The 18,000-nt window shown below is 37.4% G+C and overlaps 1 protein-coding gene across 1 annotated transcript in view; it reads left to right on the forward strand.

The window, feature by feature from the left end:
- Window positions 1–18,000, forward strand: part of KMO (kynurenine 3-monooxygenase) — a 54,481-nt gene that overhangs the window by 18,930 nt on the left and 17,551 nt on the right. Inside the window, 6 exon segments of the mRNA XM_007462641.1 lie at window positions 1,401–1,470; window positions 3,556–3,653; window positions 4,865–4,954; window positions 11,134–11,182; window positions 14,999–15,086; window positions 16,489–16,654. Coding sequence (XP_007462703.1) covers window positions 1,401–1,470; window positions 3,556–3,653; window positions 4,865–4,954; window positions 11,134–11,182; window positions 14,999–15,086; window positions 16,489–16,654 — 561 coding nt within the window.

Below are 18,000 nucleotides of genomic sequence, written 5' to 3' on the forward strand. Positions count from 1 at the left end.
GAAAGATTTCTTAAGCAGGATACCAAATGCATTAACAATAATGTAAAAGATTCTTAAATGTGACTACATTAAAATAGATTCTCATCATTAAAGATACTATATAGTTTAAAAAGCAAGCTACAGAATGGAAGAAGATATTTGCAACATTTAAAAATGACAGACCCTGTACTCAGATCTCTGAATAGCTCAAATGATCGATAGAAGAAAAAACAGACAACTCAACTGAAAATGGGCAAGACAGCCACTTTACAAGAGAAGAGGTGCAAATAGAAAATCAATATATGAAAAAGTGTTCAATCTCTTTATTAATAACTATTTATTTATGTAAATTAAACCTATACTCCTCCTCACCTTACCCAACAACTACTATGTTTAAAAGTTTGAGAACACCAAATGCTGGCAAAGATGAACTCTCAGAAGCTGCTTGTAGGAAAACACATTATAAAATTTTGAAACAGTTTGGCATAATAAAGGTGAAGATACATAAGCCTTTGACCAGGGATTCCACTTCTGTGTGTAAAACCCTAGAGAAAAGTCATGCACATGTGTACCAGGATACATGTACAGAAATGTTCTTTGCAGCATTGTTAATTAACCCAGGCCATCAATTCACAGTATACACATGTATCAAACCATTACGCTGTATACCTTAAATTTATACAATTTATATATCAATTAGATCTCAATAAAACTGGAAAAAATAATATTCTCAGGACAGAAAAACTCAAATGTCCTTCAACAGTAAAATGGTTAAATAGTCCGTGAGATTTCACATAATGAAGAATCATACAGCAATGAAAATGGATTTTATGCGAGATCATATGGATGGATCTCATCAGCATATTATTGAGTTAAAGAAGCATCTGCAAAAAAAATACACAAGTGTGATTCTAACTATCTGATTCAAAAGCAGACAAAATTAACTTATATTGCCTAGGGAGGTATAACTAAGTGGTAAAACTATAAAGAAGCAAAGACGTTATCACAAAAGTCAGAACGTTTACCACTAGGTGAAAGTTTGGGGATTGTAACTGGGGAGGAGTTTGGGGGAGCTATAGGAGATTGGCAATGTTCTACTTTTTGATCAGAGTGGTTATATGGGTGTTCGCTTTCTAATTATTCTGTAAACAGTACACATGGTTTATGATTGTTCTGTATGAAAGTTATATCTCATCATACAAAAGTAAAAAAAAAAGAGAAACCAAAACTTCCTTGAAAATTATACCGCTTAATGTTGAGTTAATCCCATTATTTTTGCAAATGGTATTTTCCTGTAGTGATTGAGTAAATCAGTGTGATGACTGAGGCTATGACCACACATGATGTTGCATTTAGCCAGCAAAATTCCCTGTATTTGCGGAATCAGATAAAAATACGAAAAAAATTGCTTTGATTCCTAGGTGGGATCATTAAATGCATGCTTCCTTGCCAAGAGGAATTTCCAAGTTAATGTATATGAAGCTAGAGAAGGTAAGACAATACTGAATAATGTAAGATGTTGTTCTGATTCTTTGACTTCTTCCACCTTACATTTTTTTTCTTTATTTTTTTAACATCGTTATTGGAGTATAATTGCTTTACAATGGTGTGTTAGTTCTGCTTAATAACAAAGTGAATCAGCTTTACATATACATATATCCCCATATCCCCTCCCTCTTGCATCTCCCTCCCACCCTCCCTACCCCACCCCTGTAGGTGGTCACAAAGCACCGAGCTGATCTCCCTGTGCTATGCAGCTGCTTCCCACTAGCTATCTGTTTTACATTTGGTAGTGTATATATGTCCATGCCACTCTCTCACTTCTTCCCAGCTTACCCTTCCCCCTCCCCGTGTCCTCAAGTCCATTCTCTACATCTGCATCTTTATTCCTGTCTTGCCCCTAGGTTCTTCAGAACCATTTTTTTTTTAGATTCCATATATATGTGTTTGCATACGGTATTTGTTTTTCTTTCTGACTTACTTCACTCTGTATGACAGTCTCTAGGTCCATCCACCTCACTGCAAATAACTCAACTTCATTTCTTTTTATGGCTGAGTAATATTCCATTGCGTACATGTACCACATCTTTTTTTTTTTTAACATCTTTATTGTGGTATAATTGCTTTACAATGGTGTGTTAGTTTCTGCTTTATAACAAAGTGAATCAGTTATACATATACATATGTTCCCATCTCTCTTCCCTCTTTGTCTCCCTCCCTCCCACCCTCCCGTCCCACCCCTCCAGGCGGTCACATAGCACCGAACCGGTATCCCTGTGCCATGCCGCTGCTTCCCACTGGCTATCTACCTTACGTTTGTTAGTATATATATGTCCATGTCTCTCTCTTGCCCTATCACAGCTCACCCTTCCCCCTCCCCATATCCTCAAGTCCGTTCTCCAGTAGGTCTGTGTCTTTATTCCTGTTTTACCCCTAGGTTCTTCATAGCATTTTTTTCCCCTTAAATTCCATATATATGTGTTAGCATACCGTATTTGTCTTTCTCTTTCTGACTTATTTCACTCTGTATGACAGACTCTAGGTCTATCCACCTCATTACAAGTAGCTCAATTTCATTTCTTTTTATGGCTGAGTAATATTCCATTGTATATATGTGCCACATCTTCTTTATCCATTCATCTGTCAATGGACACTTAGGTTGCTTCCATGTCCTGGCTATTGTAAATAGAGCTACAGTGAACATTGTGGTACATGTCTCTCTCTCTTTTTTTAAAAAAATTATTTATTTATTTATTTTATGGCTGGGTTGGGTCTTCGTTTCTGTGCAAGGGCCTTCTCTAGTTGTGGCAAGCGAGGGCCACTCTTCATCACAGTGTGCGGACCTCTCACTATCGTGGCCTCTCTTGTTGTGGAACACAGGCTTCAGAGGCACAGGCTCAGTAGTTGTGGCTCACGGGCCCAGTTGCTCCACGGCATGTGGGATCTTCCCAGACCAGGGCTCAAACCCGTGTCCCCTGCATTGGCAGGCGGACTCCCAACCACTGTGCCACCAGAGAAGCCCCTACATGTCTCTTTTTGAATTATGGTTTTCTCAGTGTATATGCCCAGTTGTAGGATTGCTGGGTCATATAGTAGTTCTATTTTTAGTTTTTTAAAGAACCTGCATACTGTTTCCCATAGTGGCTATATCATTTACATTCCTACCAACAGTGCAAGAGGGTTCCCTTTTCTCCACACCCTCTCCAGCATTTACTGTTTATAGATTTTTTGATGATGGCCATTCTGACCAGTGTGAGGTGAAACCTCATTGTAGTTTTGATTTGCATTTCTCTAATGATTAGTGATGTTGAGCATCCTTTCATTTGTTTGTTGGCAACTCCTTAGATTTTAAAAAGAAAAAAACTTTAAAAGATGCACTGTTAGATTTCATTAAAAACCTCAACTATCTAAATTTAATTTAATGCAAATATATTACTATCTGTGTTTTCTTTCAAAGAGTTAACAAGGTCTTTTAATTTGGTCCAGATGGCACCAGTTTTTCAGGTGCTCTATGCTCATCCTGTATTAGGGTATAAGAAAGTGTGTGTAACATGGGGTTTACTTCCAATATCTTAGATATCCGAGTGACTAAATTTGCACGTGGAAGAAGCATTAATTTGGCCCTTTCTTATAGAGGACGACAAGCCTTGAAATCCATTGACCTGGAAGATCAGGTACTTTGTTAATGCATTTTCCTTGTAGAAAATAACATCTGCTGTTTTTCAACAACTGCACGATCTTGATTTCTCCTAGTTCAAAGCACCACTTAATGCCAAAAAAATCTCTGCATGAGAGCTCATTTTACAAAGGTTTTCAAACTTCTAAATTTCACAACAGGGTGAACATTTCACACTTGAGGCACCTGGGGGGACCGGAGCAGGTTGTGGGGCAGGCAGATACTGTATCAGATGGGAACTTGATCATCACTTCTGACACTGGGCTCTCAACAGTATCGTGAACCTCTGCCTACAGAAGTGTGATCTGAGATGGCATCCAGGGTGAGAAGAGGCAGGTGAACTCTGTTCTTTTGACTACTTAGGTCCACAATCTCTTATCCACAGCTCTGTACTCCAGAAGTTCTGGGACGAGAAAGCATTTTCATCACCCGCTCAGCAGCAAACTTGACCTGATGTGAGGCTTTTTATAGCCTTTTTAAAAAAAATCTCATTTTGTGTGAATGTGTTTTACTAAAGAAATATTGTGTTATGGGGCAGTGCCCTAGACTCCTCTGCGTGTCATATAATAACCACATATGCACTACATTGCCTATCTAAAATTTGAAAACTTCTGAATTCTGAAACCAATGAGCTCTCAGTGTTTGGATTGTGTGCCTGTTGCAGATTTTCCTTATATGGATTCAATGTTGCCAAACTTCTCACTATCATGTATCTTGGAAATGTGAAGAGAAATAATATATATTTTTATTGATAGTACTTTTGCAACAGTGTGTCTTTGAAATGATATATAAGTCAATATAACTTCCATTTGCATTTCCACATTTTTCTTAGGCATGTGTAGGAAAGCACTTTGCACTGGATTTCAGGAACCCTGGGATTTACTCCTCATGCATTACTCTCTTTTGTGATCATGAGAAAAATTATTTAATCTCTCTGACAATGAACCATCTCTTCGCTTGTAATATTTGATTTAGACCAAATAAACTTGATGTCTATTCTAAAATCTAAAGGTTAAAAAAAACCTAAAAAGTAAAATTTGCAGGAACATAGTTTTTATTGATTTTCTACCATACTGTGTTCTCATGGACCTTTACATTTTTTGATTTTTGGAAAATACTTGAATAATCACATTTTAAAATCAGTATCTATCTTATTTGCATGATGCCACATTATGGAAAGTGAAATTGATATTTCTGATTTTATTTCAGATTGTAGCCCAAGGTATCCCCATGAGAGCAAGAATGATTCACTCTCTTTCAGGAAAAAAGTCTGCAATTCCCTATGGGACAAAGTCACAGGTAGGTTTACCTGGAGATACTTTTTTTGTAAAATGGTATTAACTGAGTCTAATGTCTGGCACCTGCTACTTGCTTGTTGGCCCTGCCTTTCTTCTCTAACCCTATCTTTGACATTGCTTGCCTGTTTAGAATGCAAGAACAGATACTAGTTAATTCATATGAGATGCTTAGAAAGGGATGCCCAGTTAGGGAGATGCCCAGTCCCTAATAACCATTCAATAATGGTTATTATTGTTATTGCTATTAGGCTGTTTTATGCCTCTATGCTTCGCTCATACTGGCCTGGGATGCCCTTTCCCTCCTAACTCCTTTCAACTAGATAGAGATTACCATGTATTTATTGTTAAGCATACTATGCAAGAACAATGCTATGCAAACTTAAGTTTTATGATGCTATTGCCTCCCCCTGACTCTCTTGCCTCAAATTATTGTTATTCTAGTTATAATAGAATTTATAGAATGAACTGGAAATGCTTTCAGCATTGTATAATTTCTCAAACAGAGGCCAGATGATGATGTAGTGTTAAAGAAAATCCATTATCCTGCTTTGTGTTTTTCTTTTTATCTTTGAAATAGTAATGTACAGAGTTGGGCAAAGTATTTTTATCTGATTACACTTTCTTTCTGTGTTTATTTCTTTGAGAGAGAGAATGAATGTACCGTAAATCTATCAACCATAGAAAAACCCCAGCTTGCTCTATCCAGCAATGCCTCATTTTGCAGAGCCCAAGTGAGGTTCATATTCTGCTGAGTCTCTGATCCTCTGCAGAGCGTCCATTGTAGGTAGAACAGCACTTCTCAGACTCACCTGGGATCTTGTTAAAATACAGAGTCTGATTCTGTAGGGCTGGGGTGGAGGCTGAGGTTCTGCAAACCAAATTCACCCAGGTGGTGTCCATGCTGCAGGTCCACAGACCACACTTTGGGTAGCAAGAAATAAAGCACATATGCTCATGGGAGTAAGGTCTTTGTGGATCTTGTGCTGATTAAAGAAGCTGAAGCACCTCATACTCATTAGGATGGCTACTATCAAAAAATAAGTGTTGGTGAGGATGTGGAGAAATAGGAACCTTGTACCCTGTGGGTGAGAATGTAAATTGGTGCATCTACTGTGGAAAACAGTGTGGTGGTTCCTCAAAAAATTAAAAATAGAACTACCATATGATTCAGCAATTCCACTTCTAGGTATATATTCAAAAGAACTGAAAGCAGGGTCTGGCAGAGATATTTGAACACCCATGGTCATAGCAGCATTATTCTCAGTAGTCAACAAGTGAAAGCAACCAAAATGTCCATTGCTGGATGGATAGATAAACAAAATGTGGTATATACTTATGTGAGATAATAGAAAAAATACATACAGGTCTCTGCACTGGTTCCTGACATAAGGCTCCTAAAACCCTTGTAATCTCCTAAGTGATAAAAACACTAGGAGCATCTTTTGTTCTAATATTTGGTCTTTGGTTGCTTACACAGTTTCTAAATCCCTTGGAATTTCCTGGGTGACAGCAGTGTCTTTCCAGGTAACTCTGGATGGACTCCTGGATGGGGACTGGTCACCAGAAAGACCAACTCATGATTAGAAGCTTGGAACTTTCAGACCCAACCCCCATTCTCCAGAGAGGGGAGAGGGGCTGGAAATGGAGTTAATTATCCATCATGCCTACATGATAAATCCTCCATAAAAATCCCAAAAGTATGGGGTCCAGAGAGCTTCCAGGTTCATGAACACATGGAGGTACTGGGAGAGTGGCACACCCAGAGATGGCAAATACATACTTTATCCTATGCATCTCTTCCACCTAGATGTTCATCTGTATCCTTTATCATATTCTTTTATAATAAACTGGTAAATGTAAGTAACCTGTTTCCCTGAATTCTGTGAGCCACTCTAGCAAATTGATTGAACTTGAAGAGGGGATCATGGGAACTTCTGATTTATAGCTGATTAGTCAGAAGCACAGGTGACAAACTGCATTTGCAATTGGCGTGTGGAGGGGAATGGTCTTGTAGGGCTGAGCTTTTAACCTGTGGAATCTGATGCCATCTCCAAGTTAGTAGTGTCAGAATAAATTGTAGGGTGCCCAGCTGGAGTTGCAGAGAATTGCTTGGTTTGAGGAAAACTCCCACATGTATATGGTGTCAGAAGTGTGGTGAGTGTGGTAATAGTATGAGAGTAAAGGAGAGACACACAGCAGAGGTGTAGGTTTTCTATACAACATAAAAAGGAATACCATTCAGCCTTCAAAAAGAAGGAAGTTCTGATATTCTACAACATAGATAAACCTTAGATAAACTAAGTTAAATAAGCCAGTCACAAAATGTTAAGTACTATATAATTCTGCTTATGTAAGGTATCTAGAGTAGTTATATTCATAGAAAGAGAAAGTAGAATGGTGGTTGACAGGGCCTGGAGAAAGGGAGGAATGGGGAGCTATTATTTAATGGGGACAGAGTTTCAGGTTTACAAGATGAAGAGTTCTGTTGATGGATGGTTCTGATAGTAGCGCAACAATGTAAATGTATTTAATGCCATCGAATTGTATATATATAAATGGTTAAGATGGTAAATTTTGTGTGCGTTTGAAAAGTAATTGAAAAGTAAAACATTCCAACGACTAAGTGGGAATGAGGGAGGTAGTGAGGAAGGACTGAAATTTTCTATTTAATGACTTTTTAGAAATAATAACCTGCTTATTTTGGCATTATGAAAACTTAGGTACAGAGTCTTAATACATGAGCCTGGCAGGGGAAGGAAGGGAAAGAAAGTCCACTGACCATCCATAGTCAGATAAATGTCTTCAGATAATTAGTATGTCCTGTTTAATTGGCCCCAAACTGAGCTTGGTGCTATAAGAAAGAAAAGAATTTCCTCTTCTTGATAGGCAAGTAAGATTTACACATGCAAGTCAAGTATAAACTATACTAACTAAATGTATCTTTTCTGGAAGCAATAATTGTCCTCCTGTGCTATGCTAGCCATGCCCTGTGCTAGTTGCTGAGGAACAGGAGAGGAGCTTGCAACCTGGGGAGGACAGATAGTAATCAAGTTCTTGTGAAAAGAACTTACCCGAGCGATGGCAGGGGCACTCAGCTATATGGTTCAGAGAGGGAGGAAAGCTTTCATTTTCAGAGAAGAGAGGCTTGAAACAGACATTTTGTTTAAATCTTAAATTGGCAGTGAAATAGCACTGTCCCAATCAAATGACAGTCTATCTATGGAGGGATGTTGGGTGAGACCAAATTTCTAAAAAATGTAAATTTTTAAGTGTCATGTGTGTCCAATGATGAGAAAACTTGCAAATACACTTTCGAATAACAGAATCTCACAGCGATCAGCAGCTTTAGATGCATTGACTCCAACCACCTTGGAGAAAGAAACAGGCTGCATGATCACATGAGGTCAGCAGCAAGGGAGAAACAAGACAGATTTCCTTACAGACAACAGCCAGCGAGCATGGTGTATGAGGCCCTCAGAGGAGTGCTGGTAGTACTGCTTACTTGCACTATTTCTTTTTCCTGAAATGAGAGTGACTCGTAATAGTCATCCCACCTTTCTCTTGGATTAACATTGTGCTGAGGAGGTCCAGTTCAGCATATCCATCCCTTCCCCAGAGATTGAACCAATAATGTATGAATAGGTCAAGGAGTAAGATATGGTTCAAAAATAACAGGGAAGCTAGATGAAAAGAGTGACTTGGACCTGAGGCTAAAATTGACTTCCTTACCCTCACAGAGAGAGAAAGAGAGAGAGAGAGAGAGAGAGAGAGAGAGAGAGAGAGAGGAGCAGTTTCATCACCAATGACTCCCCAGGAAGTTGCAAGTGTTGGTGGGAGTTCTTATTTCGGCGCCTTCAATATGGAAGGAGGAAATGATCCTTCCCCATCAATCTTGCCATTTCTCAATTCTTAACAATTGAGTTAATGCTAAATTTATAGCTTTGCATCACTGTCTTTATACTGGAGTCAAACATGGGGTCTCCTTATCTTTTAAGAACTATATAAAATTGCTTTGAATTGGTCGATTCCACAGACTGTGGAAGTGCAAAGCCATCCCCATGATGCCAGGATTTCTTCGAATGCTCAGGGAGCCTACCTACTGTCCTATGGACTTCTTGGTGTCCACTCCCTCTCCTCTAGTATTGGCCATGATGGCCACACATGAAACTCATGGTGTCCACTCCCTCTCCTCTAGTATTGGCCATGATGGCCACACATGAAACTCACCATTTTCACCATTTTCCACACAAAAAGCACTCACTCAAAATACACATGAATATGCTGAAGACTTGAGGGTCATGGAAGGTCCACCTTGCACAGGGCACAGCAAACAATTTATAAATCTCTAGTGTGTACAGTTTGACCTCTGAAATCCTTTCTATAACCCCTTCTCTGAGCCTCCCTCCCCCAGCTGTTATTTCTCTGCCCTTTCTCCCTTGTGCTGACTGTCTTACTGGTGCCTCCCATTTCCCTCCCCAGTTGCCAAATATCAAAATACTCTCCAATATACAGAGCGGGTCAGAGTTCCCCCAATTCTTCTTGTTAAACTCCTATACCCAAAATACAGAAATGGTGCCCCCTTACTAGAAAACATTCTCATTTGAAGGCTTTCAGGACTAGAATGTAAACATTTTTTCCTAGCATATTTGAAAAAGTCAGCACTGCAACTATTGTCTTATGACTCTCCAAAGGAGATTATCCTACTTTTTTTAGGTTTGGTTACAAGGGCCACTTTATAGTTCTTGACTTGTTTGTTCTTATTCTTACTTATTCTTTACAAGATAAGCCTTTTAGAATATGTATTGGAGAAGTGAAGCTTGATGTGAGTGACTCTAACTTTTGGTTATAATAAGATACTGCCCAAAGATATGGAGTAGATTAGGCCGGGACTCTCCCTGACCTTCCTGCAGGACTTATATATCTGTTGGTTCCCAGATTATTAGTTCCCAGATTATCCCAACTAAGCCTGAGAGGAATCAACTGAAAGGGAAAGAATATTTTCCTCACATTAATAAGCCTTCATAATTTGAATGTTTCCTAATATACTTTGAATAACAAGTGTGGTTTCTATGGAAATGCAATGATTAATAATGTAGAAGACTAGGAAACAACCATGAGGCAGAGAATGAAGACATCCCTGTTAATTTTAATTTATAGCAAAGACACAGGAAGCTCCTCCTCAGTCACCGCTTCTGTATCATGACCAAGTTATTTTTACACCATGTATAGATTTAGCTGTTAATTTTAAATGCCTATATTTGAATGAGGTGAAGATTAATAAATTACCATATTTGTGTTAAATGTTGTAATGTCCCATAATTTGGAAAATTATATGCTTTAAAATTTTAAAGCAATAGCCTTGCCCTGAATTGCAAGACTGCATTATGACTTTCATGAGCTCTAGATAGGCACTTTTGCCTTTGTGAGACCCTTTCTCTATAAAACAATAAATATTGAAAATTAGATTGTATGAGTGCATTGATATAAAGATTATATTAATCTTGAATATAATCCAGACTGGATTCATTCTTATGAATTATATTTATTTTTTCTTCTGATTTTAAAATAAACTAAACTAAATTAACTAAACTAAAATTAAAATATTTTCATGAATCCCTGAAAATATCATGGGCCCTATGCACTGTTCTGACCGTGCCTCATGGAACAGTTGGCCGTATGAAGTCAGAAACAACCAACACATGTCCCAGCTGGGGTCCACCTACTCCTACCAACCCTCACCCCACCACAACCACACCACACACACACACAGCCTTTCACACCGAAACGAAGGCTTTCAAAGTAGTTTCTTTGGGAAATAGTACATTTATTCTAGTAGTGCTGTCATTTCTGAAGTTTTTTGCTCAGCTCGATTTGGAGACCTAAGATGAATATATGAGATTTATGTTTGATTGTTAAAACTATCTTAGTGAAAATAATGTTTTTGCTACCAGAAAAAGGTTTGTTTTTTATAGTATCGAACCTAAGTTTAAACGTGAACATTGTATAACATGTATTTGATTAAAGTGTTTATAGAAAAAAGTTACTTAGTTAAATGGTTATAAAACAGAGCTTGCAACCTTCTGCTAAATGATTAATATTTCCTATTGCTGAATGAATAAAATAGAAGAATATTTGTCCATTCTTCAGAAACAAACAGTATCTATTATATTTTTCTTGCAGTATATTCTTTCTATAAGCAGAGAAAATCTAAACAAGGATCTATTGACTGGTAAGTCCAGTGCTTTATTCACCAGTTGTCACTTTCTGTAAAGCACATGAGACAAAGGATTGTCACATGATTTACTGAGATTTGTTTACCCTTCCTTTTTTTGGGGTTATTAAGAGCAAGACCATGTACAATAGAAAGTGTTTCTTTAGAAGTAGAGGGTTTCCCTGGTGGCGCAGTGGTTGAGAGTTCGCCTGCCGATGCAGGGGACGCGAGTTCGTGCCCCGGTCCGGGAAGATCCCACATGCCGCGGAGCGGCTAGGCCCGTGAGCCATGGACGGGCCTGCGCGTCCAGAGCCTGTGCTCTGCAACGGGACAGGCCACAACAGTGAGAGGACTGCGTACCGCAAAAAAAAAAAAAAAAAAAGAAGGGGGGATGACCTCACTCTGAACTCCTCCCTCAACTCTTTACAAGTGACAAAATTCTAAGCTATTGGTCAGATGCATACCGCGTACCTCAAAAAAAAAAAAAAAAAAAAAGTAGTGGTGATGCATCTTCCAGCATCTCTTTTTCATTTTATCAGTGGTCTAAATAAAAATCATTTATTCAGCGTGTATTGAATTCCTATTGTTTTCTAGGCACTGGATTGAATGAGTGCTCACTCCTCAGTGAAGAACTCATGGTCTAGTGGAACGACAGATATACAGATGTAACAATTTTCAAAGAGACAATTAGATTTTCTTATCAGAAAGATGAAAAGCAATAGTGTGAAGGCTGATAGAGGGCTGCAGATTTTAGAGTATTATGATAAACCCTGTGTGCAAAAACAAGGCCCTGGACTAAAGCTATAGCCAAGTGGTTGGGGGGAGGTATAGATTCAAGATATTTGTAGGAGACAAAACAGATTCAGGGTTTAGGAGGTTGAGAAGGAGGAAGGTGTATATAAGCCTGAAGATGCTCATGTAACTAAAAAGACCTACCTATTAATTGAAAATTCCCTGGATTGCAAATTAAATTTGTAGCTTGGATAATCAATCCAATCACATTCCATGTAGCCCTTTATCATAGTTTTTTCTCTTCTTCAGCATTTGTACTAAACAGATTCATTCCATGCAAAGCATGCCATTAGTATTTCTACTTTCTTTTAAATCAATCAATCCCTCAATGCGTTCCAGCAGCTTTGGATTTTTGGAGAGCAGAGGTTCCAATGATTTATCTGTGTTTCTCCTCAGTCCCCTACCCAGGGTGAGTTTGTGACATATCTGTTGAATTGAATTCAACTGGGAGGAGGAGTGATAGGGAAGGTCACTCTAGTTGATTCACCAGGTACTTAAGAAATAGGGCTTAGTATTCTTCTTATTTCTATTTCTTTACTTGTAGTTGTAAGACTGACTTTTGGATGAGTAGATAGGTGGGGGTGGGCTAGGTTGCTTGATATATTCATGTTGATCTTAAGAAAAGAAACTACAAAACAGCTTTTTGAAAAAGTAGCATAGTGGACCTAAGATAATCTCTTAAGGGTATCCTATGAATTTATTGATAAAAATAATAGAAAATATTCACTGATGCATCAGGCACTATGTTAACTGCTTTATATTGCATCAATTTGTATAACCCTCCAAACTCTGTGAAGTGGGAATTATTTTTACCTCAGTTTTATAGATGGTAAAGGAGGCTTGGAGAGCTCCAAAGAGCAGCATATTATACTGTTAATAAGTAGTAGAATCTGGATTTGAACTTGAGTCTGTCTATTCCAAAGTCCATGCTTTTAACTATTACAGTCACTGCCTCCAGTATTATATATAATATACGAAACACCTGCTAATAATAAGGAGATCCAATCTTGCATGCTCCCCTGTTTTTTATTAGGGGAGCACTGCACAGCATGCAATTTCATAAATGACATAAATATGTTGATAAAAAGAATGCTGAATCTCTTGACTCCTAAAGTTTGTTTGACATATAAAGTTATTTTACACAGCTCTTATTCCTTTACATGGCATCAGATGTGTGAGCCACCCATTCCACAGATAAATGCTCATTCCTTCTAATAGAAGAGCCTCACCTCTGAAAGTACTGTAACTAAATCATTTCCCTGAATCAGCTTTTCATGTAGGATTGTTTCATAGTTTACTATTTGGTGGGCTATTAATAATTGTTAAGTAAAACAAACAGAAAAAGTATATGTGGTCAGGTAAATTTGATAAACCCTGCATCAACTTAGTTTTAAAAGTCTTTTCTTACAGTACTTCTCAGGGCCTTTATTCTACTAGTCTGCAGTGTGGATTTTCTAGAGCAATGCTGTCTAAGATGTGACCACAAATGACAGCCACATGTATAATTTAAAACTTTATATTAACCACATTAGAAAACCTAAAAAGAAATAGGTGAAATTAATTTTAATAGTATATTTAACCTAATATATCTAAAATATTATCATTTCAATGTGCAATCAATGTAAGAAAGCTACTCATGAGACATTTTATTCTTTTTAGTTTTTGGTACTAAGTTGTCAAAACCCAGTGGGTACATCACATCTCCATTCAGACCAGCCGCATTTCAAGCCACATATATCTGGGGACCAGGACAGCACAGCCAGGAGGGTCAAAGTATGAGCATTTCTCTAATGACTGACCAGAGAACAATTATTTTGGAGAGCATATCACAGGACTAGTGTTCCATGGAAAATTCTTTGGGATGTATTACTATACATCTAATTTGAAAATAAAATAAAATTTAATTTACAAAAAGGTTGATTCCACAAACACGTTTTGTGTTTGTATTGATAAAAGACACCCATAGTGGTTCAGGTCAACTCTGACTTCTCCAAGTTATTTGTCAAAAGGTTTCTTAAACATAGATCAGTCTTAGGCTTATCTCAGATTTCAATATTCTAAAGCTTCTAATCCCATGTCCAAGAATCTTAAAGTCTTCAGACCCCAAATCAAACTCAAGAAAAGCAGAACAAAAAAAAGACAAAACCCGAGATGAAAAGGAGAGATAAGTACGGAAGTCAGACCTCTGGATTATTTTTCCTAATTTTTTTTACTTTGTATGATCTCAGGCAAATTGTCTTTCCCTCCCAGGATCTTGGTTATTCCATTTATAAGATGAAGAGTTTTGAAATAAATCATCTCTGAGGTCTATTCCAGCTCTAACACCTGCATTCTGATTTGTAGCTTTAAGAACAATAAATAACCACTAATTATAGATCTCCTGCCCATGAGAATTAATAGGAACAAAAATAAATTTACTACTATGATAAGAACATAATTAATGATTCAGAAAATGAAATACACTATAGATTGTTAGCAGGCAGAGAAAGCACTAAAATAATTTGATTCTACTTATTAAGTTTCAAATATTCTTACTCATTTTCCCCTAACTGTTGCAGTGTTTGATTACAAAAAGAATTAGTATCAATAATCTATATTTATGACAAATTGAGCTAGAAGTCTAGAGGACTTGCTAAAAAGAAATATAAAGTCAGACATAGTATGAAAAAGGAAGTTTGACTGAATATTTCCGATCACAAATTAAGCCTTTAATTGGGGAAAACTTTTAAAATATGTGATGACAGCTTCTTTCCTAGGGTGCCAACAATTACAGTATATAAGAATTTGCATAATGGAATTAGATTTTTTTTTTTTTTTTGAGATGAGGATAGTTGATTTTTATTTATCTCTTTTGCTACCAAATTATCCTGGAACATTTGCCAAATAGTTGTCAAATTACCTTTTATCTAACTCATTTTTACATCGGTAAGAATAAGTATCTCTATCACACTGTTCTCAGAAAATGATTAATATTTCAATTTGATTAAGTGAAATAAGAATTGGAATTTCTTTTCTATTAGTTGTCTTTCTTTGTTTCCTCAGCTGTTGAGAAATATCCCAATGCAAAGGTGCACTTTGGCCACAGGCTGTTGAAATGTAATCCTGAGGAAAGAATGATCACAGTGCTTGGGTAATCACCAGTTAGCCTTTTGACTTCAGAGGTGAAGGGTTGACGTGGAGAATTGAACCTGTCAACTTTGTTCTCTGGCTCTTTCGAAAGAATTAAATGATTACTAACAGGGTAATTCAAATAGTTTCTAGAATCAAGTAATTTTATATTGAAAATAGGTCTTAGATGCCTTCTGAATACTAGCACCAGTGATTCTTCCTGATTCTACACTAGTACACTAGTAATCATACTCTGCCTCAAACACTGTCCTCCCTTGAAACAGATGACCCTCCGCTGCCCTGTTTCTCCTCCCCTCTTTCTGAATACTATTTGTCTGCCTCCCCTTGGCCGACTCCATTTCCTCTAGAGTTCTAAGCCTCACATCCCACTCATGGGATATGTCATGGATTCACAGTTCATTCAACAACTACTTGTAAATTCACATTTCTATGATTAACACCTCCAGGCCAGGCCTTTTTCTTCATTCTCAATCCTTATTTCAATCTTAATCAATATTAATTTCCCATTAAACACCTTCACAACTACTTGCCGTAATCTCAAACACATCTAAAACCTTGATCCTCTATTTGTCACCAAGCATCTCCCATTCCTGACTTCCCTAATACTATTACCCAAAAGATTAAAATCATCCTTGATGTAGCCCTTTCCTTATTTTCTCCCACTAGACCTATAAACATTCACCAATCATTCATACTTTCTGTTTGCCTCAGAGCCTATGGCTTCCTTCTTCCTGAGCGCCACAATCCTTGGGCTCTCATCCCCGCACGTGCAGGCTACTACAGTCAGCTTGTCCCCATTTCTTTCCCGTCTGCACTCTGGCTCCACTGCAATGTTTCCACTCCTAAGTATGTTATCTTAAATTACCACTCTTTATACACCATCTCCCCAATGGAAAAAAATTGTTTTCTCCCATTTGCCAGAATAATGTATTTAAACCTTTTGTCCTAACATTCATTCTCTTCTCCTCCCTTCCCAATTGTATTCTTTTCTTAAATTCATCTTCTGATTCCCTCTGTTCAAGACAAATGTGTTGCTCCTAGAAGATTCTGGTCACATCCCTGTGGTTGTTCATACATTCCCTCCATTTGAAACACTTTGCTTTCTTTTCAAGGTTCTCTTCCTTCATGCAGGGAACTCAACTCTTAGTCATGCTTCTGTGGCCTAGCATGTCTTTATTCATCAGTATGGTTGTGTGTTATCCTCATTCTCATAAGCAAACACATGACTGGGACAATTGTTATCTTCATTTTATAGCTATCCACTCAAAGCTCTAAATCAGATAGGTAAAAGTGAGTGGTGGCCCCATTAAATCAGTACTTTTTATACCCAATAGAGGTACTTCATCATTTTCACCACTAGACTTTTTTTTTTTTTTTTGATGACGATTTATTTTATTTTTCAGACATGAGAAAGTTCCCAAAGATGTCACCTGTGACCTCATTGTAGGATGTGATGGAGCCTATTCCACTGTCAGAACTCACCTCATGAAGAAACCCCGCTTTGATTACAGTCAACAATACATTCCTCATGGGTTCATGGAATTGACTATTCCACCTAAGCATGGGGAGGTAAGTCCTTTCCCTTTCTTTTCTTCTTTCTACAGCTCTCCTCCTCCCCCTGCCTGTATTAGTATAGAAGCATATTCTAGTGCAGTTGTTCTCATAGCATATCTTGATCAAGGCCACAAGTATTTTGTAATTAATAATAAATTGGATGTACAGGTATCTCTTTAATAATATCACTCTCACTCCCTTACCTTTTGATATGTTTTCTTGAATAGAAGAAAGGAGCGGAATTACAACTACCTTATTGGAGACACACAGGGGATTTGTCTTACACAATAATAGCATTTTTCTATTATCTCTTGGGAGAAAAAAATTGGGTTGGGAATCAACTATGTATACTGACAATCCAGAGTTCTTATACTCATGATTAAATGCAAAAGTTATTAAATAAAGTGAACAGCAAGTTGTTGCAAAGAGATTTGCATTGCATGTTTCTCATTCCCTGCTTCCCATGTTAAACCATATGTGGCCGGAGGGAAATACGTAGTATGTATATTGTATATTGTCATAAGCAAATAAATGTAGGAATTTAATAAGGAAAATTAAAACACCAACAGAAGCAATGAGGATCTCGGCTTATCAGTAATGAAAAGTAAACAGCATCAGTTAAATACTTGATTTGCATATAAAATATATATTTTTAAGGTACTGATTTAATCTATACTATTTGAAGTTCAGACATCTATGAAATAGTTTGTCAGTTTGGGATAGTGGTATTATATACCACTTATATACTAAACTATCAGCCAGTCAAATCCATATTTTAACATTTCGTTGTCTTTCTATTTCTTCCTCCCGGTTAAAAATGGATTTATTAATTCTTCAATGATATTTTATGGTCTTCAGGTGGGTCATATTCTAATGACCCAGGATCTGATAATTCTGGATTACAGGATTCTGTTGAAAAATTGTCCCCAGTTTGAGTGGAATCATGCCTACTAATGTAGATTTAAGATAGCCATTTATTCACAAGGTGTTCCTATTTAATAGTAATGATTGGTGGTTTATAGAAAGTTTTTACTCTTTTAAGAAATGCTGTTTTGACATAGTAATGTGACCAGACATGGGAATATTTTGACATGGCCCAAAAACAATTCTATGAAACTTTCTCTCCACTTTTTTCTTTCTTCCTTCCTTTCTTTTCTTTTTCCTTTTCTTCCTTCCTTTTTTCTTTTTCTAATGTAGCGGACATTTTCACTCCATCTCTGATAGGTGGAGTAGGAGGGAGAGATTGGATGAATGACAGAGCTGGGTGAATATTAAGGGAGTGCTTTTGGGAATTATGTGGGAGCTTATCTCAAAGCTGTTTTTGCACAGCAAGCAAACTGTCTCGCTTAGACTTTATGTGT

The sequence above is a fragment of the Lipotes vexillifer genome, unplaced genomic scaffold (assembly GCF_000442215.2).
Source record: "Lipotes vexillifer unplaced genomic scaffold, Lipotes_vexillifer_v1.1 scaffold104, whole genome shotgun sequence".
Classification (NCBI taxonomy): Eukaryota; Metazoa; Chordata; class Mammalia; order Artiodactyla; family Lipotidae; genus Lipotes; species Lipotes vexillifer.